Source organism: Pimephales promelas, chromosome 3, assembly GCF_988280905.1.
Source record: "Pimephales promelas chromosome 3, fPimPro1.hap1.1, whole genome shotgun sequence".
NCBI classification, from domain to species: Eukaryota; Metazoa; Chordata; class Actinopteri; order Cypriniformes; family Leuciscidae; genus Pimephales; species Pimephales promelas.
Genome location: NC_142771.1, coordinates 16,591,987 through 16,617,080, shown reverse-complemented (window position 1 = coordinate 16,617,080; position 25,094 = coordinate 16,591,987). Strand labels below are relative to the sequence as shown.

The 25,094-nt window shown below is 36.6% G+C and overlaps 1 protein-coding gene across 2 annotated transcripts in view; it reads left to right on the top strand.

Annotated features, from left to right (window-relative positions):
• pvalb6 (parvalbumin 6) overlaps positions 1–25,005 on the top strand; it is a 48,537-nt gene extending 23,532 nt beyond the window's left edge. For both annotated transcript variants that reach the window (XM_089128389.1, XM_039687311.2), the window contains exons 2-5: positions 21,063–21,131; positions 22,583–22,715; positions 22,995–23,104; positions 24,230–25,005. In XM_089128389.1, coding sequence (XP_088984515.1) covers positions 21,071–21,131; positions 22,583–22,715; positions 22,995–23,104; positions 24,230–24,255 — 330 coding nt within the window. In that variant the 5' untranslated portion in view covers positions 21,063–21,070 and the 3' untranslated portion in view covers positions 24,256–25,005. The remainder of the gene's footprint in view (positions 1–21,062; positions 21,132–22,582; positions 22,716–22,994; positions 23,105–24,229) is intronic.
• The last annotated feature ends 89 nt before the right edge of the window (positions 25,006–25,094 follow it).

Below are 25,094 nucleotides of genomic sequence, written 5' to 3'. Positions count from 1 at the left end.
TCTTATCCGGTTACTCTCACTGTTCTTTCTATAGCTTTCTGGATGATCTGAAATACACACTGTGATATGCCCTAAATTTGCACATTTAACTTTAAAAGTAGCTGAGCTTTGGAGAAAATATACTAGTTTATACATAGTGAATAATTATTACAAAATGACTGATTTCTAATTAAAAATATATCAATTTGTAATTTATTCCTATGATACCTTCTTCGTCTTCAGTGTCATATGATCCTTCAGAAATCATTCTAATATGAAATCTTTCAAACATTTCTTATTATTTTCAATGTTGTGCCACTTACTATTTTGTTTGTGGAAGTCATGATACATTTTGTCAGAATTCTTTGATAAATAGAAAGTTAAAAAATAACAGCTTTTATTTGAAATATTTAACTGTCTTCTATACTGTCGTCTTTGATCAGTTTAATATGTCTGTGCTGAATATACAGCACATGCAAGCTCATTCTCTTTCTGTCTCTTTTGCAGAGGTAAATTGTTCATTCAGTCAGCAGAAAAAGAGAGGTACAGTGCGTTCCTTCGCCTTTCCCTGAATAGTGGTTTTCAGTTACAGTATCTTTGCTTTGTCATCTCAGAAACCCGCTTGATTTTTAAGGGACACTCCCACCTAAAGGGCAAAATAATAGAAGTCATAACAGTCTATATGAATCCGCAACTTCAATCTGACGACCAGTAGGATTTAATGTCTTAGCACTGTGGGGAGTAGAAAAGTCCTTTAGTCTGATAGAGTTCCCGAGGTTAAAAGATACTGCCTTTGAGTCCATACTAACTGTGATTCGCTCCCCCACTGAATCAAGATTAGTTTTGATTTGTCCTCCGAGATAATTAGCCTGCAGTCTGACCCCATCCACTCTCACTGAACCAATGGCAATGATTCACTTGCACCAGGGGACACATTAATGTGGTTCTTTTCGAGCTGAATCAAATCCAGGTTTAAAAGTTCAACCAAAAATCTAAGAATCCGTTGAGTTATTAATATTCATGACTGCTTCATATTTGGAGCAATTGCTCAAGAATATTCTAATAATAATCATACAAGTAAATAATGACTTCACTGCTCTCGGTGCCACGTTTTAAAACCAAGAACCAATCAGAATCATCATCATTTGTGCCAGGCCAATCATAACCAACCAGGATTGAGGGCGCACCGCAGTTCTGAAGGTCGTTTTCCCCCCTGCAAAACAGACATGGCATAAACATGTACTGTAACATTGGTACCACTTAAAGCCAGTGAATTCTGGGATAGCCCAGGAGATAGTAATGGTCATGGTGTGGAATGAAGTGACTTAATTAGGCCGAGCAGTGCTTTAATACCCACAGGGCTCTGGACAATTACAGTAAGAGGCCATTATTACAGTATTAGCCTACTCTCTCTCTCTCTCTCTCTCTCTCTGTGCGTGTGTGTGTGTAACTGCATATATAGCTCAATAGTTTCATTTATGACCTGTACGACCATGAGATGTAAGACCTCTCCCTCTCTCTTTCATTTCGCTGTTCTCTATGAACACTTAGCGCAGTGTTTTTGCCTCAGGCTCAGGCTGGTCACTAGAGTGTAAAATAACTGTATGAGTGTGTGTATGTTTTTTTAGATTTATGTCGCAATATCTAAACTCCTGTAAGAAGCAGATTAGTGCTCTACTGCCCTTGATACTGATCCAGGACCTCGTTGGCTGTCTTGCTGTAGACATGACAAAGATAATCTGTCATGGTTAAACACATGTAGCAATGTCTGATTTCTGAATGAATCATTCAGTTTTTGAATCATTTCAATTTCAACTCTCTGGCTCAATAGAGGGAATGCATTGACGTCACTTTCCCGCCGTAACAACCCCCCTCAGCCTGACTGAGTGGCAAAAGATCTGCTGCGTGACTGGATTTAATAGGGGAAACTGCGAAAATACGACTAAAACGAACAATTTTATCAATTTAAACTAAATTTTTGGACTCAATATAGTGTTCCTTACAACTTACTAAAAATCTAGTGATCCATGGATATTGACATGCAGCCAGGAATCGTGTTGCCTGACATTTATGTTTGCCTGATTTCGACACCAGGGAAACAAAAGCAATACAGACCTAAATATAAAACAAATTTGCCTGTGAACGCTTTATGTAAATACAATAGGAAGGTCTAAATCCGGGTGATCACTTATATCAGTGTTGTATATAGCCTATATAAATCATCATATTGTCCAGCCCTAAAACTTTATAGTTTTTTTTTTTGGTCATTAAAAAAAACATCCAATAATGCAGAATATGGCATGATAAATATTTAATTGATGAGTTGTTAATATATAGCCTATAACAATACAAAATGTATGGGTATGGTTTTACATCTAAATTCAGCATATTGACTCAAAATGATAACTGCAAATCCACCTTTCGCTGACTGGAGTCCAGCTGTTTCTGTGAATTGCAGCGATCCATTTGCTCCTCTTTCTATAGCAGTCTGTAAAAATAAACCTCCGATTTTTTGTCAAATCTAGTTGTACAGTCAGTCGCAAAGCTCTTTCCACTTTATGTGTTGTGTTTGTCCTTCGCGGCATTCACGCTGAAAACAAATACAGCCGCTCTGTATTTTTGCCACTCACTGTGGGTAACTACAGGCACTCCGGCTGAAGGTGACGTCACGCGCATTCCCTCTATAATTTGGTCACAATGGGTAGCGGCTCACTGAAGGGGAAGATCATCAGTGAATCAAAAACAATTTTGCTCTGCTCCTCGTTACAACAAAGCTGTAATATTACTTCAGAGAAAGGACTTGGAGTATCACATATTGATTATATTTTTGGTGCATTTGCATGCTGTTTGAAGCTTGAATAACTTTAGTCCATATGTAGTCCATATTCATTACTGTTGACTTGTCATGTGTTCGTGCTGATTTGTGTCTTACACTGAAGGTTTGCTGACTGCAGAGGGACTCAACTAATTATATTTTCGATGATTCTTAAACGGTGCACAACAATCCCCTCTAGTGCCCGTGTACGCACACACTTATACTCTAACATACACTTTGCACCAAGCATGAGGAGAATACTAATTTGATGTAGGTCCTCTTTTTTCACGCTATAAGCTGTGGACATGATAAGAATGGAAATGGAGGGAGAGAGAGGGAGAGAGAGAGAGAAGAATACAGGAGAAAAGGAATGAATGGAAGTGAGGAGTGTGAATGAAAAAAAATAATAACACAATTTCAGCTCACACTAAGAGGGATGAATTAGCAGAGCATCGGAAATTAGTTTGAAATTAATCTCAATAAGCGATTCTTTGTGCATCCTCTGGTTCTAAAGTGGGATGGATGAAGGATAGCTTTCCCTTTAAATCTTTCATTCCTGTTATGGTGTAGATCGGGCTAGTTCTGAATCAGTTTGTTTGGTTCGTTGTGGTGAAGTGGTACAACTTCAAAACGAGGACTAAAACAGCTGTGAGATGAACTTCTTCTCAAATAGTGTTGTTTTGGCATTCACTTTTGGTGTGGTACAGTAGTTAAAGAAAAGGTTCACCCAAAAATGAAAATCTTGTCATTTATTCACTCTCATGTTGTTTCAAAACTGTGTGACTTTCTTTTGAGAGATCTCTCTGTTTTTGTTCGATCAGTGAGTCAGAGGTCTATTATTGTTTGAAACTCAAAGGTCTTAAATGAGGAAATCAATCGTTTTTATAAATTTCATATAAAGTTTACTTTATCCTACTTTACCCTCATTCTAACAATCTAAGCCCCTTTAATACAGTAATACCGGTAAATTTCCAGAATGACTTTACCGGTACATGCAGCACAGTCTCATGCCAAGACGTCATATAACTGACGTCTTGGGACATCTTTTGACCATACGTCAACATCCGCCTTTTTAGGGTACCCTTAAACGTCGGTTGGATGACGTTATCGGATCCTAACCCTACCCCTAAACCTACCCCCTCACCTAACTGACGTTGAAGGTAAAGCGTCAGTTGTATGACGACCCGGAATCGTCATGTAACCGACGTTTAAGGGTACCCTAAAAAGGCGGATGTTGACGTATGGTCAGTTATATGACGTCTTGGGATGAGACTGTGTTAGTACATGTAGGTCTACTCACTGTATTCCGGACATTGCGATATTCCGGACACTAGGCCGCATTGCCACCTACTGGCGAACGTGTAAGAACATTTATGTTTAGATTACAAGATTGACAACTATCTTTACACCTCAAAACACCAACTTTTGTATATTAAAACTGGCGACGTCCTGGCAAGATCCTTGATTAGTTTACTGGGTTTCGTTGCTAGAGATTCTTGCCTGGAGAGGGAGTGGCGGTGTTCAGAAGCCCCAAGTCCTGGCTGCTAAACTGTTGTTGAAGATGTGCTCAGGGGTCATGTCAGTAGCTCAAATTCTGAACAGTAAATTTAGTGATTCTTGTGATGAACAGAACATCTTAGAACGAGACATAATATGAAAAATTGTTGTTTATTACACTTCTGACTGCAGATAGAGACAGATCATTCACTTTACAGCACTTGCGGCAGATCCGAAATGACCGCATCGGCGTATCTTTAATGATTAGACCCAGCTTCGACAGTTGAATGAATAGTTCACATATACATTTCGAATTAATAATTGTTCCTAGATGAACAAAACCTGCGCTCGTTGAAAGCCATCTTATTGTAAGCATAATCCTCTGATCATTCGGGCTTGTTGTTTCCGGCCGGTTTGGGCGCATGACATATGTCACGACCACACGTTAACGATTGGCTATGGCAGATCCTGAGTGACTCTTAACAGAGTGACTCTTAACTTTAACAGAGAACCCGCCTACAAGGAATACAAGGATCTCTGAGGCCAGACTCTCCGTACAAATGAAATGTATGATTACTTGTGACGTCACGTGCAAAGTATGAATTCTCTGTAAACCAGAAGTCTAAAGGATCCCGTAATGACTTTGGCAGCAAACCCAGAATCTGTTTTGCAAGGAACTGACATTTGTCATAAACTGTCCGCCAACAACCAGAACCTGTTTTCTCGTGAGTCACTTCAATCAAATCACCATTAAACATCTGCAGTGGAGTCATGCTGTAAATTGAAGATCATTTTCTCCACCATTAAATCTTTGTACTGATATTATGTCTGTACAAAAGTGATTAGCTCATATTCAGACGGCCACAGCTGCTACAAAATCATTAGCGGAAAATGTATGTTTCCATGTTCCTCTTGACTTCCTTGAAGTTTGTAATCAAATTAGTTAATTTCGTTGTTTATTGCTTTTTTTTCCTTTTATGAATGTGATCATCAGTATATTATGCCATAAATAAGTTTCTGCATTATTCCTTCAGTTTTTTGTTACTCCTGTAAAACTATTAGGCTATATTATATAGATGTTATAATTGATAATCTACTGTAAATATAAATATTTATAATAAATTCAAATAAAAATTAAAGTGGTATAGCTTTCAAACTTTTTTTTATTATTATTTCTGATTAGTAGCCCAACTGTAGTTGTAAACCTGTTTCTCTTTCATGGCTCAGTAGATTCATATACAAGTATCAAATTGTCTCATCTGTGTCTCATAAGAATTTTGGGGATACAAGTGTTGACCAATTAATGTGGATAGGATAACTAAAGCCTTGGAGTTATCAAATTCTTTGATGAGAAATGTTTGAGTTCGTATTGAGATCTCTGACTTTTATTACAAACTTCCTTCCTGAGCACATAGATTTCAAATAAAACTATAGAGAAGACTTTTTCTGTGTAAAAAGCGACTAAAGCTCAATTTGATCTCCATTTAATATCATCTGCTCTTGCTCTTTTATTCTTCTCCTCTGCTGTTCTCAAGACTGCCTATATTCATTACTTCAGCTGCCTGTGTTTTTCTCCTCAGCTAATGGAATAGTGTGCCTGTGTTTGTCAGTGTGAGTTGAAGTGACTGAACAGTGTTGGTGTTTTAGTAGGTGTATTTGAAACCTTGAATGAAGCTTTTATCAGAAGGTTAAAGGGTTCTTTAAGAAAAGTGCGCTTGATCCTGAAATCTCTATCTATCCTTACCTGCGTTTCTCTCTCACACACTTTCAATGTCTGTATTAATGCAACTTTACACTTAATCCAATAAAATCACCAATTGTTTAATAGATGACTAGATGAAGTTGCCAGTATTTTTTGCAGATTTAATTTTCAATAATTAATATTCAGTCTGTGATGTAAAATATAATGAGCTGAGCTTTTTTTTTCAGTGTATAGACTTTTCATGTTAGCCATTTATCTGTTATCGACCATAACATGAAAATAATTCACAGCTTATCAAATTTCGAATATTGGTGCATCCCTAATTCAGACATTTTTAAATGTGTCTTAAGTGTCCAAATATGTTTGAACTCTCTGTATGTGTGCTGCAAGGCGTTAGTCCTCAACTTGAAGTGTTTTTGACCCAACTAATGCCACCTATAATATCACCAAAGGTCAAATTATTGATCTTTCAACTCAAACACATGGACGCACACACACACACAAGATGATGGTCGTATTACAAACACGTTTTTGAAGCACAATCTTCAATGCACCAGGTCTAGCTCTAGTTTTGAACTTCTGCATGCAGCAGCTCAAAGGTCAGTGTCACAGAAGAGTGCATGTGTTAGTGGAAGTCTGATATTTTAAAGCTTCCCAGGTTACCAGTTACAAGAATATTTTGATATTAATACTAAAATGAATAGAATATATATTTTTTTGTCCTTCAGTTTGTTGAAAGGAACAGTAGAAGCATTTAGTTGTGTTTTAGGCTGCAGAAAAGATTCCATTTTATGCTAAAGCTGTAAAGTTTTTGAAATCGTTGTCATAATCGTCTATTTGAGATTGGACCATGAAGGGAAATTTTGGTTATGTATTGTGAAAAGGAGTTCTTCATAATGAAAGCAGAAATGGAGTGTGTGTGACTGGCAGACAGGAAGGAACGGGATGGTATGCGTGAGCTAGTTGGAGGACCATATTGCCCTGAGGTATTGATGCATTGTGGGAATCCTGCAGCATGCATTGAGACTCATGCAAGACTGAGCATGTGAAGGAGGAAACTGGTAAAGCTATCACTCCTGTTGGCATATTAAGCACATGTAACACACACACACACTTTCATTTACCCAAAGCTATTTCCTTTGGTTTCCTAGACTTGAAGTCTTTTGCCTGATTCTCAGGGGGGCAAGGTTTGGCTGGTTAGCCGGTTCAGTTAGCCCGTGCTGGTAGACGTCATAACGGCACCATCTAAATGCAAAGGGCTGCTATTCAAAAGTTGTTGTTAGACATGTGGATTTAGGTCATGCTCTTGGGCACAATAAGCAAGATAACATTCAATGTATTCTATATCTTTCATTACATTTAAAGTCCCCCTGAAGTCGATGATTTTATCCCTTAAAACTCATCTTTGATGAGTCACCAAAATTACATATTTTAACATTTTTTCCTTGAAAAAAATAATTCTTTATTATCCTTTTCTTTAAGACCAGAAATGCGCCACAACTATTTTTCTTTCTCCTTAAGTTTCCTTTGCTGAAAGGTATGTTCTTCTCTTGATCCCTTATCTCTCTCTTTCACACACACACACACACACACACACACACACACACACACACACACACACACACTCATTCAGGGAAATGCTTTGTCCTACTCAAAAGAGTTTTATGTAATTGCTCACTGTCACAGCCCAGGGTGTTTTACTTTACTTCTATTCTAACGTTGCTTCACCCTATAGCCAGATGGTTGTAAAACCGGCACAAATGTATTTATGAATTTCAAAAAAGATGACCACCTCTTTGTCCTCCAACAGTTCAGGATTGCGAATGCTTTTCCCCCATACACAAATAATTTAGTTTTGTTGGATGTGCTCACGCTCCACCGACCTCCTGCTCAGTGATGTTTCATTATCTACATAAATTACAGGCATTTTATTGTTTCCTTATTTTGCCGTCCCGAAAAACCCGCATGCCTGGTTTCATGGCACCTCTTCTCTTCCCTCCATCCATAATTGATGAGAGAATATCTTTCTGTTTTTTAAACCTGTGCTCTGCAGTAGCAGCAATATGGAAAAATGACTCTCTGATTCAACTCAGCAGTGGTTTATCTATCCTAAATGTTAAAACTAAGTTATTGTGCATTTAAATAGTTTTTTAATAAAAAATACATTAAGTATTTAAAAAATTGCATGACACATTTAAACATTTAGAATGATGGCAGTTGACTCCACAACTGTTGATTGTATGGGTCGTTTATTATTATTATTATTATATTTATGTATTGTCAAATTATTTGAAAATGTTTTATTATAAAAAATGGTAATATATTTTAATTAAAAATCTTGAAAAATATTTCTTAAAAGGGTTGAAAAGTGCCAATGTGCTCTCTGTAAACTATTTCTGTTGAGTTTTATTAAAGAGTTTGAAAGATTTTTTTTTTTTCTGTGAATGTTGTTTAATGCATCATAACATGGAAATATGAGCTTTTTTAATGTTTAGCATGGACATATCAGCTGTTTTTACCTAATATTTTTAGATTTCTCATGTCAGCGATCCAACAATTTTAGAATTTAGTATTTTTGGACTGATTCTAATGTTTTCAAGACAGAAAAATACAGTATTACGTACATTTTACTGTATAGCACATAATGCTCCTTTTACAAAATAAAGAAAAATCTATTTCTGATGTAAAATTACTTCAGTGTTAGACGTAGTAGCACATGTGCATCTACAGCAAAAAGCATAACACCAGCTGGTCCATTTATTATCTCACACACACATGCTAACAAATACTCTGTTTACCAGCAACTGAATGAGTTTTGGGTTTGCTTGTCCTGGTTTAGCAGAAGGCTTTAGACCTCTTGGAGTCCTGTAAGAGATCCACAATCTGTCCGACAAGGACAAAACGCCTTGTGCACATGCTCACACCTGAATCAAGCTGTGCTTTCTATTCCTGAGTAGATAAACCGGAGCAGTTCGGAACACTGTGGCACGGATCAATGAACTTGTCTCTTATGTTAATGCAACGTCAGCGCAACACTCAATACAGGAATTGCAAAAGTTTAGTTTAATATATACATGGGCCCTAAAAAGTAATTGGAAACACAAAAAGAAACACAAAATGGGAGTCTTGTGACTTGCAAAGTTGACATATATTTACTTTTAGCAGATATGCATTTAGAAGATTTCTTTCATTTCTGGGAAAATTAACCCAAAATTGTGATGACTAATCCTGCACTTTACCTCCCACACTTCCTGTTTTTAAGGGAAGGACAATCATTTCTGCAGTTTTATTGGACTTTTCGCTCTACAGTAACATAACATCACTTTAAACCCTAATTAAAGGCCTGATTTAAGCTAAATTTCTCACTTGTAATTTATAAAAAGGGTTAGCAAATATCCATGTCTGAGGGAAAGATAACATTTTAAAATGCTATATGTTGGCAATAGAGCACATTTACATGGTGAATGGCCTTGGGTGAACAAATTCAACGTGTGAAAAGGCGTAAAGTGTGACTTAGTACTTTTTGAGGCCATGTACTGTAGAGAAAAAGGGAAGGAGAATAGATAGAGACACGTTTTGACTTTCTCCAGTATTGATCCAATAAAACCAATGATAGAGACAGATTAAGACAGAGGACAAGCACTGAAGAGTTTAAAAATCAAATGCCTCCTTCCCCTGAGTCCAGTGTGGTTTGGTTAATTATACATCATTAACAGCAGAGAAATGCACTGAAGGTTTTTAACTGGTCTTAACCGCACACACACAGAGTGGTGGGTTCTCTCTGTAGGTTCTGTGCCCCATAGCCCATGTAATTGACGATAATGACGATCTGACATTCCCGGCTCGTGAGATCTCTCACCTTGAGCAGAATTGAACTCCCAACCGCAATGCGGTTTCTCCACAACACCACAAGTTTACGACCCAGCGCACAATTGATGTTTAAAAGTGAAATTTGTTCGAACACCATGAGAGGGCGTCTGCTCGCAAAGACTCTGAAGAAAAATCTAGATTAGACTAAGTCCAGTCCTATTCATAGAGAAGATTCATAGTTTGACAAATCAGCCGTAAACACTGGTGCAGTGAAAGGAGAATATATAAACCTCTTTGCAGTCAAATAAAATGTGTAACTACAATCTTAAAAATAATAAATGTATTACTTAAAGAACTAGTTAATATGCTTTAATTTCATTCCAAACCCATTCCAAAATAGTTATTTTAGTGAATGTGCATGCTGCTCTTTTTCTGTATGAAAATGAAAGGGGTTTTGGGGTGTCATAAAAGTGCATGGTTCATATGATTTGTATGTCCTGAAGACATATGATAACTCTGTGAGATTTTTTTTTTTTGTATTTACTTAACATTCATAAATATGCCAAAAATATGTAATGTTGAGGTCATTGATAATAATGAAATTAAAAATTGTGCCTTTTCACTCTTTTATTTAGAGAAGATTCTTAACCACTGATCTATATAAACGACTGGATTGATCATTGCGTTTTAAACTGCAGGCATCTTTGACTTACAGCTAAAACATTGACCTAAAATTACCTGATTTGTGGCATATCAGTCGTGGCTTTGAATAGTTTTTAAGATAAATGTATACATTAATTGATGCTTGAAATTTTATCTGTAATGTGTATGGTCTTTTCAGGCAGGATAAGTGATATATAGATAACTTTAATGGGTTAGTTCACCCAAAAATGAAAATTAAGTCATTAATTACTCACCCCCATGCTGTACCAACCCCGTAAGACCTTCGTTCGTCTTCGGAACACAAATGAAGATATTTTTGATTAAATTTGAGAGCTGTATAACTACCACATTGGCTCCTAAGGGACTGCCTCTTGACGGCCCAAAAAGTCAATGAAGAAAATGTTTAAATATCCCAAGTGACTACCGTGGCTCAACTATATGTTTATCAAGCGACGCGAATACTTTTTGTGCGAAAAAACAAACAAAAATAACGAGTTTATTCGACTATTTCTTTTCTTCCCTGTAGGCCAGAACGAGACTTCCTTATAGATTTCCACGACGCATGCGCGAGAATTGCGATCTGAAGTAGTGTAAGCTGGTGTAAGCAGATCGCAAATCTCGCGCATGCGTCGTGGAAATCTATAAGGAAGTCTCGTTCTGGCCTACAAGGAAGAAAAGAAATAGTCGAATAAACTCGTTATTTTTGTTTGTTTTTTCGCACAAAAAGTATTTGCGTCGCTTGATAAACATATAGTTGAGCCACGGTAGTCACTTGGGATATTTAAACATTTTCTTCATTGACTTTCTGGGCCGTCAAGAGGCAGTCCCTTAGGAGCCAATGTGGTAGTTATACAGCTCTCAAATTTAATCAAAAATATCTTCATTTGTGTCCCGAAGACGAACGAAGGTCTTACGGGGTTGGTACAGCATGGGGGTGAGTAATTAATGACTTAATTTTCATTTTTGGGTGAACTAACCCTTTAAGATGGGTGTGTCTGCACTGTTTATTAAAGAGGTGCTATAAGGCCCTTTTCACAAGATGTAAAATAAATCTCTGATGTCCCCAGAGTGTGTATGTGAAGTTTTAGCTCAAAATACCCCACAGATATTTTTATATAGCATGTTAAAGTTGTTACTTTTTGAGGGTTAGCAAAAACGCAGTTTTGTGTCTGGCCCTTTAAATGCAAATGAGGTGCAGCTTTTATGTGCAGCTTTTATTTTGTATGCCTTTTATGTTTAAACCGGGTCAAAAAAAAAGATGGAGACACTCAAGAGACTCAAGTGTGCGGTTAACTACAATTCATTTTGCGATTTAAGAAATTTCATGAACTGTATGTAAAATAACATAACACGCCGAGTTCCTTCGAAAGGGAACGTCTCGGGTTACGTCTGTAACCCTTGTTCCCTGAGAAGGGAGCGAGACACTGCGTCGCCTTGCGAACTTTATACTTCCGGTATGCCGTCACATGTTTCTTCATGACGCAACACCAATCAGGATTGGAATAGTTTCATTCATGCTTTGAGCTTCCCCAAAGAGTCGTTTCTCACAACGCAGTGCGAGTTCCCTCAAAATGCATATTGCCTTAGCAGGAAATAATGGGCTGTAGTACATTACATATAGTAAAAACGGTTGCGTTTATCATGCTAAGCTAGCAGTTAATACGCCACAGCTCCATGTACACATTGTGGGAGGGAAGGGGAAGTATTTGGGATTCAGTGCACACTACAGGCAATGATGGATTGTACTGATGAACCCGATCCACTCTGTCGACTTCACTTTACCTCTTTGTCCTATTCTTTGCCAGTGAGAGGAGCAAAATGTGACCAAACCCAACAGATTTATGAATTCAGTCTTCCTAAGGTCTCGGCAAACACAGACGTTTCTCTAGACGTTCATTCCATGATCTTTCTCAGATTGCTTGACAGCCTTTTGTATGGCTATCAGTTGATGTGAAAAGAAATGAGTTTCGGATGGTCTCTCTTTGTCATGAATATTGTTTCTACTCCCTAAATGTAGACTTTTAAATCAATCTGGTTTTGGCTTATTTCCATCGGTTCTTCTCTGATGCAGCAAATGATTAACTAAACCAGGTTTTATCCTCCTGGGACCCAGTAATTTATTTTTATTTACTGTAGTGCTCATTTGTTTTGTGTGAATTCCTCTGAAAGCTTATAAGCCGTAGTTTATTATCTGAATTGCATATTAAAGTGATATTTCTGGGCTGTGTGTGTGTGTAAATACACTGCTGTTGGGGTCAGTAAGATTCTTCCCGAAAGAGTTCTGTTTCAAAGTAATGTTGTTATTTTTACCTTTCTATTTATCAAAGAATCTTGAAAACATAAATCATGGTTTCTAAAAAAAATATTAAGCAGCACAACTGTTTTAAACATTGATAATAATACATGTTTCTTGAGCATCAAATCGACATATTGGAATTATTTCTGAAGGATACAGAATTAAAGAGAATCATTAAAAATTCTTCAGATAATTTGCCAGTCTATATGTGTGTCTACAATGAGTATTTATTTGTGGTGGTGTTGTGTGTTTCGTATGCTCCAAACAGAAGGTTAAATGGATTGTGGTTTTAGATGCAGATCTCTTTGTGAACCCTAAAAAGCCTTTTTATCAGCTTTCACTGGTGTCCTTCCTCAGATTTACCCTCGGCTACAAATATATTGTTTCCATCTCTCATTCAGAGTGTTAATAGACTCACACTGCTGTTTTCTCTAATGGATTGCTGTGGCTTTTGTATTTGCTCACATACGACTGTGTTTTATTAAGTTCATGGATCACTGAGCATGCCGTAATATAAAACTCTCCTCCTGGGCCAAGCAGAATATGTGTCTATCCTAATTTCTTATTCATGGTCTTCATCTTGTGCGTGCAAGGCTTTAGATGGAGAGAGCTGTATTGTTAGATGAAGCATGTGGCCAACAGGAGAGCCTAAAGCACTGCATCCTTTCTCTTATCTTGTGAACAACAATTTTTACTCATTCCACATGTTCTTATCTGTCTTGCTCTTTTATTTAAGCAGCATCATAAAAGAAAATTGCTGTTGAACTGATGTGGATGCAGCCATCACAGCAATGCTAGTAGTATGCATGACTAAAGGTGCGTCCCGATTCGCATGCTTGAGCACTATTGTTTTGCAGTATTAAGTAGTGTAGATGTTGCCTTACCTCTTTGCAAAGTTGTTAGTTTTTTTTGGCACAGTTTCTGATAACGAAATAAAGCAACATGGTGTTCCTTTTAACATAATTTCAGAAGAGCTTTCTAGATTTTCTTGTTGCCGTGACATTTATGCTGCATTACATGGGCAATATTATAGTTTAATATTGAAAAACACACAGGCCAAGAAGTTAAAGAGATATTTATAGAAAACTGCTGATAAAGCCATATTCATAGAGTTTTAATAAACATGATTATATGAATTGAAACTAATTAATCAGTCTATGAATAATTATTAATTTGAGTTGTGTCTGAAAAGTGTTCCCTGAAGTAGCCTATGCATGACCTTATATATTTTAATTAAAAGTTTTTTAATTAAATTAAACTTAATTATTTAAATTGAATTGGCTATTTATTCATTTTGGTTAAACAATTATTCTTATTGCTGTTTTCATTTTTTTTTTTTTAATTAGAATTATAGTGTTTTTAAATGAGTGTGGTTTCTGCCTCCATAATTGTGTTTTATGTTTGCACCATGTAATTCACGGTCTGCTCCGAAAACCTTGACTCTCCCAAAGTAGATATAGGCTAAATCAAAAATTCATGAAGTATCGTGAAGTATATGCACTTAAAAAAAACCCGCAGCCGAACCATTTTAAAAGAAATATAGAGAGAGAATCACCTCTGGTGCTGCTGCTGAACTTTGTGCTTGTTTGTGAAGGTTCTCAAACTTGACCTTGCTTAACTTCTTTACAAAATGTGTTTACTTCCAGCCACATTTTCACTGCTGATTTGTTGTTGATGTTTGCGCTTTCTCCTTTTTCCTTCAAGTTTCTTATTCTCTCTTGATCTCTGAGACAGTATGAATAAAAAGTGTGTGTGCGACTGTGTGTCTGTCACTGAATACTGTATTCCCATTACAAAACTCCCTGAGGCATCCGGTTATGAACAAGTTGCTCCGTGTCATGTTTTTGCCTGCAAGAGAGTTTAGAATGTTTCATTAGTTTGTTGTATTTTAGCTTCTATTTTATTCAGTTAGCCTGACTACAGCATGATCACGTGATCACATCATCTTCTGGACTGTTAATGGAGTTACCAGTGTTGGGAAAGTTCACTTTCTACATGAACTAGTTGAAAAAATGAACTAATTCAGCTCATAGTTCATACTTCACAATTTTGAACTAAGTTCACGGTTCCAAAATTTGAACTAGTTCATAGTTCTTTTTTGCAAATGTTGCTGTAAGCTATTCTATTTTTTTTAATTATTGCACACAACCCATATACAACCCTATACAACCGCAGACAGCAATTAAGTTATTATCGGGCAAAGTTTGCACCGAAATGTAAAATTGTTCCCATCCTCACCAACCTTGTCTAGGCTGCATTTACACCACAGGACTTGATGCCCAAATCCGATTTTTTGACTATATCTGATTTTTTTTTTTTTTTTTTTTTTTTGATGACCCGCTTCTATCATCTTTTAAAAGTGACCCGTATCCGATTTTTTTCATTTGCACTATAGACTATACACTGCTGAAACTACCAAATGTAGACCTTCTGACCCGGAAAATTAAGTAAAACAGTACGAAATTCTGGAGTAATGATGCTGAAAATTCAGCTTTGACATCACAGATTTCATTCTAAAATATATTAAAGTAGAAACTGTTTTTTTTTTAATTATTATTGTAATAATAGTTCACAATATGTTCAATCAAATAAATGCATCCTCTTATGCAAATGAGCATAAGAGACTTCTTTAAAAAAAAATCTTGCCAAACCCAAACTTTTGACCAGTGTAAGCCATTTGGGTATTTTTTTGACAATGCACTAGTCACTAATGAGAACAGTTGTTACTATAAAAAGCTATACTCCACACGTCTCACACACAATATATGAATATATTTTGTATTATTATTTTTTATATAAATAACTGTATAAAACTTGTTCATCATACAGTTCTTATTGTGACCAACAGGAGTCATTTAGTATTGGTTTGATAAACTTGACAGATAGTTAGATTGTAACCAGTGGTGGAATGTAACGAAGTACAAATACTTTGTTACTTTACTTAAGTACATTTTTCACGTATCTTTACTTTACTTAAGTAAAATATATAGTGCATACTTTTTACTTTTACTTCGTTACATTTTGCAGCAATTATTATACTTTCTACTCCACTACATTTCTACAACTTCTGTTACTTTTTCATTACATTTTCTGATCAGTTTTTCCCCTGCCAAAACGTGAATGTGACCGTCTGTCCGTTGCACATTTGTCTCACCAGTGACGTTTGGTTGCCATAGATACATCAACTAAATGCGTCTCGCACGCAGTGTGTTTATCGTGCAATTTATATGCGGAAATTTGTTTTTACGTGCATAGAAACGCACTTTGTGTAATATACGTTTGGTAAGGATTATGGCAAGCCAAGAGGTTCAGAATAACACCATAAATTAATCGCGTTTTCTGCCAAACATAGTTATTAACATATAGTAAGGATAAGCATGATGTGTAATGGAAGAAATGGTGACAACAATTTTTTTTCCATCATTATTGAACATCATTATAGGAGTATTAGGTGGAATGAGTTAGAATTAAATGTTTTATTAATCATTAGAAAATAGTCATTAAGAGTATCAATTATTATGCAAGTACTTTTACTTTTAATACTTAAAGTACATTTAAAATCAGGTACTTTTTACTTTTTACTTAAGTATGGTTGTCATTGTGTTACTTCTACTTTTACTAAAGTAAATATTTATCTGGATATTTGTACTTTTACTTAAGTACTGAGATTCAGTACTTCCTCCACCACTGATTGTAACAGTCTTCCTAAAATTACAGTAGTCAAAACCAAGTAACATTTCATTATTCTTGATACCACAGCAAATCCAATATATTAAACATCCTCTTTTAATAAATTATTAATGATAGAAATATAAACAATTAAATTAAATATATATAAAAGATGTTATAAAGATGTTGTTACATTTTTGTATCTGTTTAGTATCAGTGTACCAGTATTTTGACATCCCTGTCTTAGCTGATCAACAGGCTGGTTTGAGGTCTTGTCTGATCTGATCTGAAGTGGTCTGGTCTGTTGGCATTTCTAATTGTCATGCTCAGTGTGCGTCAGAGCGAGCTGGCCTCTGTAAAACACCAACTCAACTGTTTGAAAAGCATCTCACTGCTCTTCACGCTTTGTTCCTCTCTAGCGCCGCACTGTCTTTTCCTTTCTTTCTCAGGCACTCAGTGCCTTTGATGTCTCTCTAGCTCTCCCTCCTCATTCACTCATTTTCTGCTTCTCCTCCCCTCGTTGTGTCTTCAGTGAGGCTTTAGGGTGTGTTTCCATCTGCTCCTCAGTTCAGTAGTCAGCACACTGCCCAGGGAGTCACAGTTCTAGTGCACTGAAACAATCTCTTTTTATTAGAAGATTTAAGGCCCTTTTACACCAAGGATGATAACTACAAACACTCTAAAAATCATTCTTAACATTAAAGAATAGCAGAGTTCACACCAAAGCTAAAACGATAACGGCACAGAGAAACAGAATCACTTTCAGAGCGATTTACGAGAACATTCATTAAATCGTAAGGAAGCTCTGAGAATGTTGTTTTCTCTCAACATTACGAGAACATTCATCAAGTACAAAATAAACCATGGACGTTCCATGAACGTTGCACTCAGAACGTTATATGATAACATTATGATAATATTCACCAAATAAAATAACTTAAAAAAGAATGGAATGTTCCCTGTTAGCTGAAATTGCCTTTGCCCTGCAGACATACTTTTGTAAGTGCTACAGTGAGTTAAAAACAACTATTATGAGGTTTTGACTGAGACCAGAGGTCAAATGTATTTCAGATCAGGGCATTAAGGGCAGCTCTCCACATGGCAGACATAACCGTGGCTGTCATTGCCGATTCCTCCCTCTTGAGCTCCCTTTCATCTCCGTCTCTGGCAATCTTGACATTCCCTGGCCTTGCTGCCAGAGGAACTCATGAGGGTTGACAGTTACGCCCAGCGATGCTGCAGGATTAGAGATTATTCTCCAGGGCCCCGGGGTCTCTCCGAGCCACAGGGAGAGAGAGAGAGAGAGAGAGAGAGAGAGAGAGAGAGAGATAAAATTAGCCCTCGGGAAGGGGAATTTGAGACTTTGAGGTGGGAGGAAAGGGGAAAGCCTTACAAAAAGAACGGCATCTTCTGGGAAACAAACAGCGTGAGAAACGAAAAACACAAGGAACAAAAAGTCTTCTAGGCTTGTAGCACCATCCCTTGCAGATATAGGGTTAGTGCTATGCTACTGAGACATATATTACATTCACACATTTACTAAAAGTGATGGATTTTGCTTGTAACTATCCTCTTTTGCAAGAAAACATTGTGTTTTGACACTACAGACCCCTTTGAGGGCTTGGGATACTGTGTTTGCATGTTATCATAGCCTCTAAGAGGACAAAAAGAGATTTCAATTGTTAAGAAGAGAGTGAAGAGGATCATTGAAGAGAGATGCATATCAAGAGACTGATGGGAGGGCGAAGAGAGATATCAAAGAGGGCCGATGACATCTCTGAGAGGGGTGTGAAAATTAGCATAAAATCAGACATAACCCAGGCAGCAACGCAGTATCTGGTACAGGAACTCGCACAAGATCTGGCCCACATCTGGATTCCTCACTATGTTGGATCTGGGCCGACATTATGTTGCTGTCTGAAAAGAGAGGAAGGGGTTTGTGTTGTGGAAGATCCTCCTTCCTCAATACCTCATAATAGACCTTCATGATGAAGCTAAAACTAAAACTGAAAACAAAGAAAGGAAAGTGTTTAATTTGACTATTTTAGCTTGGTATCATAATGTGATATGTCATTTGAAAGACATTAATTAGCATATTCTTGTGATTTGGAATAAACAGCAAATTAAACATCTAACTGCTAATCCTACCCAAAAATATTTTACCAGTCTTCAAAGTTTTGCTAATTAAACTTCTCTGTGTTTTGTATCAGCATGTTTGGCATTAGACCTTCACATGCATTGTGCAGATAGATCTTGTTGTATCAAACGTCATTGAGGAAAGTCCTCCAGTCAGCAGAGCTGAAGCTTGTTTTTGCCCAAGCTGACCTCCAACTGATCCAGATCAATGGAACGAGGAGCCAGCTGAGAGCAAAAAATATAATCTGCACTTTCACTGCACACCTGCACATACTGCCGGGAATGTGGAAAATGACAATGAGGAGGGTTTTTTTTTTTACTATAGGCAGGAACATTCGGTCGAGGTAAAGCAGAAAGAAGCTGAGAGGACTGCTAAAAACTGCTTTTAAATGATTACGCCAGTCTGACTGTTACTTTCTGTGGAAATTATCACCTTACTCACTCTTAACCCTCCTGTTACCCTCAAATCTGATAACACTTTTTACCCTCTGGGGTCAATTTGACCCCAGTAATTTAAATCTCCACAATATGTTTATTTTTTTTGTACAAAGGTTTGTCTCAGTTAATTTATGTCTTTGTTGACTACTTAAGTAACATTTTAAGTTGAAATCCACCCACCACCCCCCTCCCCACCCCACCTAACCCCACCTAACTCCACCTAACCCCTTACACATCCAGAATACCCATTGCCCGACTATGGACAAATTTACAAATCAACATAAAATCTTACTTATTTGACCTAAAATTGGAAAAGTACAAATACATCTGGTGTTTTATTTGTTTTATAATATTTCTAAGTATAGATTTTTGTCATCTATAACATTTGGAAAGAAAAACTATTTATTTTATCAAGGATAGTAACACGAGTTATGTTTGGGGTCAATCTCACAAAAATTATGTTTTCTCCTCCCCCATGGCACGGGAAACATCAAAGTTCTCACAAAAAATCATGTTTTCCCCTCCCAAATACACAGGAAAGAATTATTAGTTATCTTGAGAATTATGTCACATGTCATGTGAACTACTAGTAGTTCTCGCAATACTACAGATATGGTTCTGTTTGGTTAGAGCCCTAAAACAGAGGGACGTTTTTTGAAAATGATATTGAATATGTAAAATTACAATGAACATTATAAATTCAAATTATAACATGTTATAATGACCTCAATATAACAACCAAAACAAATGTGTGTGAAATTTTAATATTTCTTCTGTTTTATTATACAACTAAAAGAGCCTGGGGTCAAATTGACCCCAAGGAACACCGATGCTACAAAATTTGTACAGGACTTTGAAAAAATATTAGCAGGTTAATTTTATGTTTACAGAGTTGTCCCCATTAAATTAGGAAAAGTCATTAAATTTGAAGCAAAAAAAAAAAAAAAATTATGTTTTTACAGATGTTAAACATTGAATGGGGTCAAATTGACCCCAAGGATAATAAAGACAGTTCATCCAAAAATTAAAGTTTTGAAAATTGTCATTATTCACTCACTTCCATGTCATTCCAAACATATATTACATATTGAAACTAAAACAAATGAAACCTATTTTATTTCAGCAAGTTGCAAAGGCAATATTTCTCATTTTCATTTATAGGCTAACTAAAATAACTAAAACTAATGAATAAAAATGAATAAATCCCGTATAGACAAAACTACCTATGAAAAATACAAAAAAAGAGAAAGTAAAAAAAATAATATTTAATTCAAAATATTAACAAAAAACTAATAGTATATCAATGATACTAAAATAACACCGGCAGGAGGTTCATATTACTCTTCTATACAATGAAAGTGAATGGTGACCACTTCAAAAATCTTAACACACCTTAAAAGTATCTTAACTGTACCACATATGACTTGTGCATTATATACTGTATTTCGAGTCTCCTCATGTAAAGTAATAGTTGTGTATGAGGAACAGACTAAAAATTAAAGAATTATTCACTCAAATCCCATTCTCATGATTTAAATATGCACATTTACAACTGGTTATGAGATGAGCGAATGTTCGTTTTTGGGTGACTGTCCCTTTAAAAACCCTTCAGAATTGAGCAGGAGTCTCTACACGTACTATCAAAGACTGTGAGTCATCTGCCTAGGAAGCGTTTGGTGAATGCGTGTTAATTAAAAATATATTTCCAGCTAAAGTCATCTTTGATCTTGCTCTCCGTGTATCAGTTTTTGGCTTGGACTGAAGCGTGAGTCTAATGATGCAAAGACAATCTTTGGATGACCGTTTGAAATAAGTATCTGACAGTCGTAATGTTTCAGTTGGATGTTAATTCCACCTCCTTTTTTATTTATTTTATTTTTTTAACTTTATAACGGGAATTAGAGAAAGAGAATGGAAATGAACACTGGAGCCACTTTTTGAAGGCCTTTTATTCATTCCTTCTCTTCATGATATCTAATGGATTGTGTGACAGTGTATTGATTCTCTACTATACACACTATATCATTGTTTTTTTTTCTCTCTGCTTCTTTTTGCAGGTGTAGAAATGGCGATGAACAGCATCCTCAACCCTGATGACATTAAGAAAGCACTGGACGCATTTAAAGGTGAATATGGTCCACCTTGTCATCCATGTACTCTTACTCTAAAATATGATTTGTAAGACAAATAATATGATGATGTTTATAACTGATGTAAAAAATGAGTTTAAATGTTCTAAAAATCACCTATTTCTTAGGGACCATTCATACAGAACATGTTTTTGCATTGCACCTTTCCATACTTTTCCATTGGATTTTATGTAAACATGCACTAGACAGTCATCTTTGGCCACTGTAATCCCATCTTGCATTTTTTGCAGTGTCTCATGCATAACACAGTTGCGAGTTACAGCACTCAAGATAAAATGTGTTGCATCTCACTTTTTTTACACAAAAACCCTGTGAACAGCCCCTTCTGTCTTTTTACTGTAATTATTGCAGAGGAATTTGCTGTATATCAGTCAACATCCAAGGAATGCTCATCAGTCACACTGATGTCATTCTAAACCATTATTTTGGGGGTTTTTTTTGTGGAGCACAAACTGTCAAAATTTCAGGAACACTTTTTTTATTAAAATGAAAGTGAATTGGGCTGAGCCTGTTGAGCTCCAAAATGACTCTTTAGCACCACAAAAGTAGTGTTATTTTAAGTAATTTGATGGAAAATATGCCACTCAACAGATCTCACGGGAATCCGAACAAATTTTACGATTTTTGCTAAATCGTGCATAGCCTATATTGCGGGTTGCCCAATTCATATGAATGACCTACCCTTGACTACCCATCACTGGGGTTTAGACAAACCGTACAAATTCGTACGAGTGAGGTTATAAGAATTTGTACGAATTATCCACCTTTTACTCGCTCTTACGAACTTGAACGAATTGGTCGTGAGGCCACTCTGCTGTATCAAACCCATCTAATGCCACAGAATTTGATTTAAGAGCTACGGCATAAGGCAAGTTTTAGGGATACAACTTAAGAGTATTTTAAGGGTTGCATTTTTCCTTTGCGTTCTTCGCTTATAGATGACAACATTGTCAAAACGATGCCCGTTCACATAAACGGCTGCTGTATTATTATTCATGTCAGTCCAGTAGTTGGCGATGTCACTTTGTAAAGAAACACTATTCGCCTAAACACGTAATGTACACATGCATGTGACGTTTTCACAAATTCATGTTTTTTTTAGTTTACACGGAGACGATAACGGTATTGTTTTCAAACACTTTCACTTTGAAAACCGTTTTCAAATGTTCGCGTTTTCAGTCCCCCCAAAAGATAATTGTCTTGAAACGGCCAGCCCCTTTTTTTGTTCTGTTCGAAGCTTGACAGTCCCAGTCCCCATTCACTTTCATTATATCAAGAGAAAATTCACCATTTGTGTTTTACAAAAGAAAGAAAGACATATGAGTTGGAAAAAAAATGAGGGTTATGAAATGATCATTTCTATTTTCGAGCAAATAGTTTCCAGACAAAACATCAGTGATTCTCTCTCTGTTTCGATCTTCTCGCAGCCGTCGGCTCATTCGACCACAAGAGGTTTTTTGAGATTGTCGGACTGAAGGCGAAGTCTGCTGATGAGGTGAAGAAGGCTTTCCATGTTCTGGACGCCGACAATAGCGGCTTTATAGAGGAAGAGGAACTTAAGTAAGATTGACACAATTTCTACACTGCTAAAAACGAACAAACATGTTTTCTTGTAACCAATTAACCCCCCATTCCAGGTTGCACTGATAGACAATGATATTGTGTATCAACGATAGCAAGACGAGATATGGTCAAAAGCATTAGCTATCGGCCACATCAAGGGATTTGCGCTACACTACTGCTTATAACCCGTAACATTTGTAATTGAAACTCTCTGGATGAAGGCGAGCACACAAGAGGTTTGAAAGGCGTTCGTCTCGCTCGGTTTCCTCTCTGCAGGTTTGTTCTGAAGGGGTTTGCTACAGACGGGAGAGACCTGACCGATAAGGAGACCAAAGCATTCCTGCAGGCTGCGGACAAAGATGGAGATGGAAAGATTGGAGCAGAAGGTAAAGTGAAAGGAATATAGCCGTAACTCCAGGGGCGTCTGTTATCTGATTGATTGAGCAAGTAAAAGCCTTCTAGTGTTTAATTCTAATTCTAAAACGCCTTCCAATTCTAAAAATGTCCCCCTTCAAGTTATGTTACACACGTTCTATAGCTGTAAAATCTTAAATGATTTTTATAAAGCAAATGTAATCTTAACTTTTTATTTTCTTATTAATATTTCCAGATAAACTCTTACTTGACTAAAGCAACCTAGGGTTACCTGATTATATTTTTTTTAAGAAATACAATACCAAAAATGATACATCAGGCTTTTTTTGAGGAATGTTTTTTTTTTGGTCCATTTCTCAATCATAATTGTATAGTATTGCATTGCATTATATGTTTTGCCCTAGCAATATAAACTACAAAGATTTGGTCATAAACTGATATTTAAATATTAATTTTATGCAAGAATTCTGCTTTAATATTATAAACATCTCATTGATATAGCTACATGACAAGGCATTATAATTTTATCTTAATTTTGGCAATAAATATCATCAACCAGATTCCATATTTTTTTCTTTCCTCTCAAGCATAAGCTCAATTTTCTCATTACAACTCTATTCTTTACTATATATGAGCCATAAAAGTCTGTTGTATCAAATACGATACTCGTCAAAATTCAACTTTTTTATGTTTTATCAAATGCTTAATCTGTTCCATTTTTTAAATATATAAATAATAGAAACAGATTTTTCGGACTATTATTTCATAAGTCAGGCTTTGCAGGGTTAATTTCAAGTAATGGTTCCCAGTTCAGAGAGAACCGAAAAATAGTTCAAGGTTCAGTGAGGTAGTCAAACCCCACATCAATGAACTCAGTAAAGACTTCGAAGGCTTTTAGGATGGCTCATTAAAAATATGGTAATTTCTGGTAAATTTGGTAATTTATGGTAAATTTTAAGGTAATTTCACCAAAATGTGATGAAACTTGGATGAACACAAACTGACAACTGACTAGATTTTAAGTTTATTGTCTTGATTACAACAATTTTAGTCACAGTCTGGACCCCTTAAGGACATGATGCTTTTACTAAACCACATTATGTAGCCTATACCTTTTTCATTTCTTTTTGTTTCAGAATTTGCTGCTCTCGTTCGTGAATAAGTGATACAGACTCTTGGCCTGTTCATACATGACCCCTTGACCTCGACCTCAGCCTAAAATGCTCCTGAAGCACAAACGCACATACACACTCACTTAAGCCCCGGGTATACTTCGTTTTCCGTGTTCCGGTTGAGTGCACGAGCTTTTGAAATTCTCCTTTAGCCGTGAACGTGGAAAGACGCATTCAGCGCACATCACACAGCTAGTGGACTTTGCTTTCAAGCGCTCAACACTCACTCAACACACAGCGGTCAAAAAAACTGGGCTGTGCGTGAACGTCTGCGGAGCCTCCTGATAACGAAAATTACGTCACGCAGACATTGTGCGGACCATTGTGGAACACGGACGTCCGAAGTATACTTTGGGGCTTCGCACACATGCTTGCACACCCAAACCTGAGGACATCACCAACACACACACACACACAAATCTCCCACCCTCATTCTATTTATTTTCCTTTTTATACAAAAGTGAGTGTTTCTGCTATTGTAGGCTATAGATCGAGACCTTTAACTGGGAAAACCTCATGCCATCAACATGTAGATATAATAGAAAAGAAAACAACATACTCTCCATCGTCCACTATTCTTTGTCTATCCTAATTTTCCTTGAATCCCACTGCCCCCCACCTTCCCTCCAAACTCTCTGGTAACAGGCTTCTGTTAAACACACCAAAAGAAGAAAGAGGTCAAGTTGTGAAAGAAAACAAAATAAAGAGACAAAGCCTGAAGAGTTCCAGTGTGAAACAAATGTGTTTGTGTTCTCTCTTTTCTTCTATAATTAGTCAAAAGTACAGTAAGTCTGTAAATTCAGTAAATTCTCTATCTATCTATCTATCT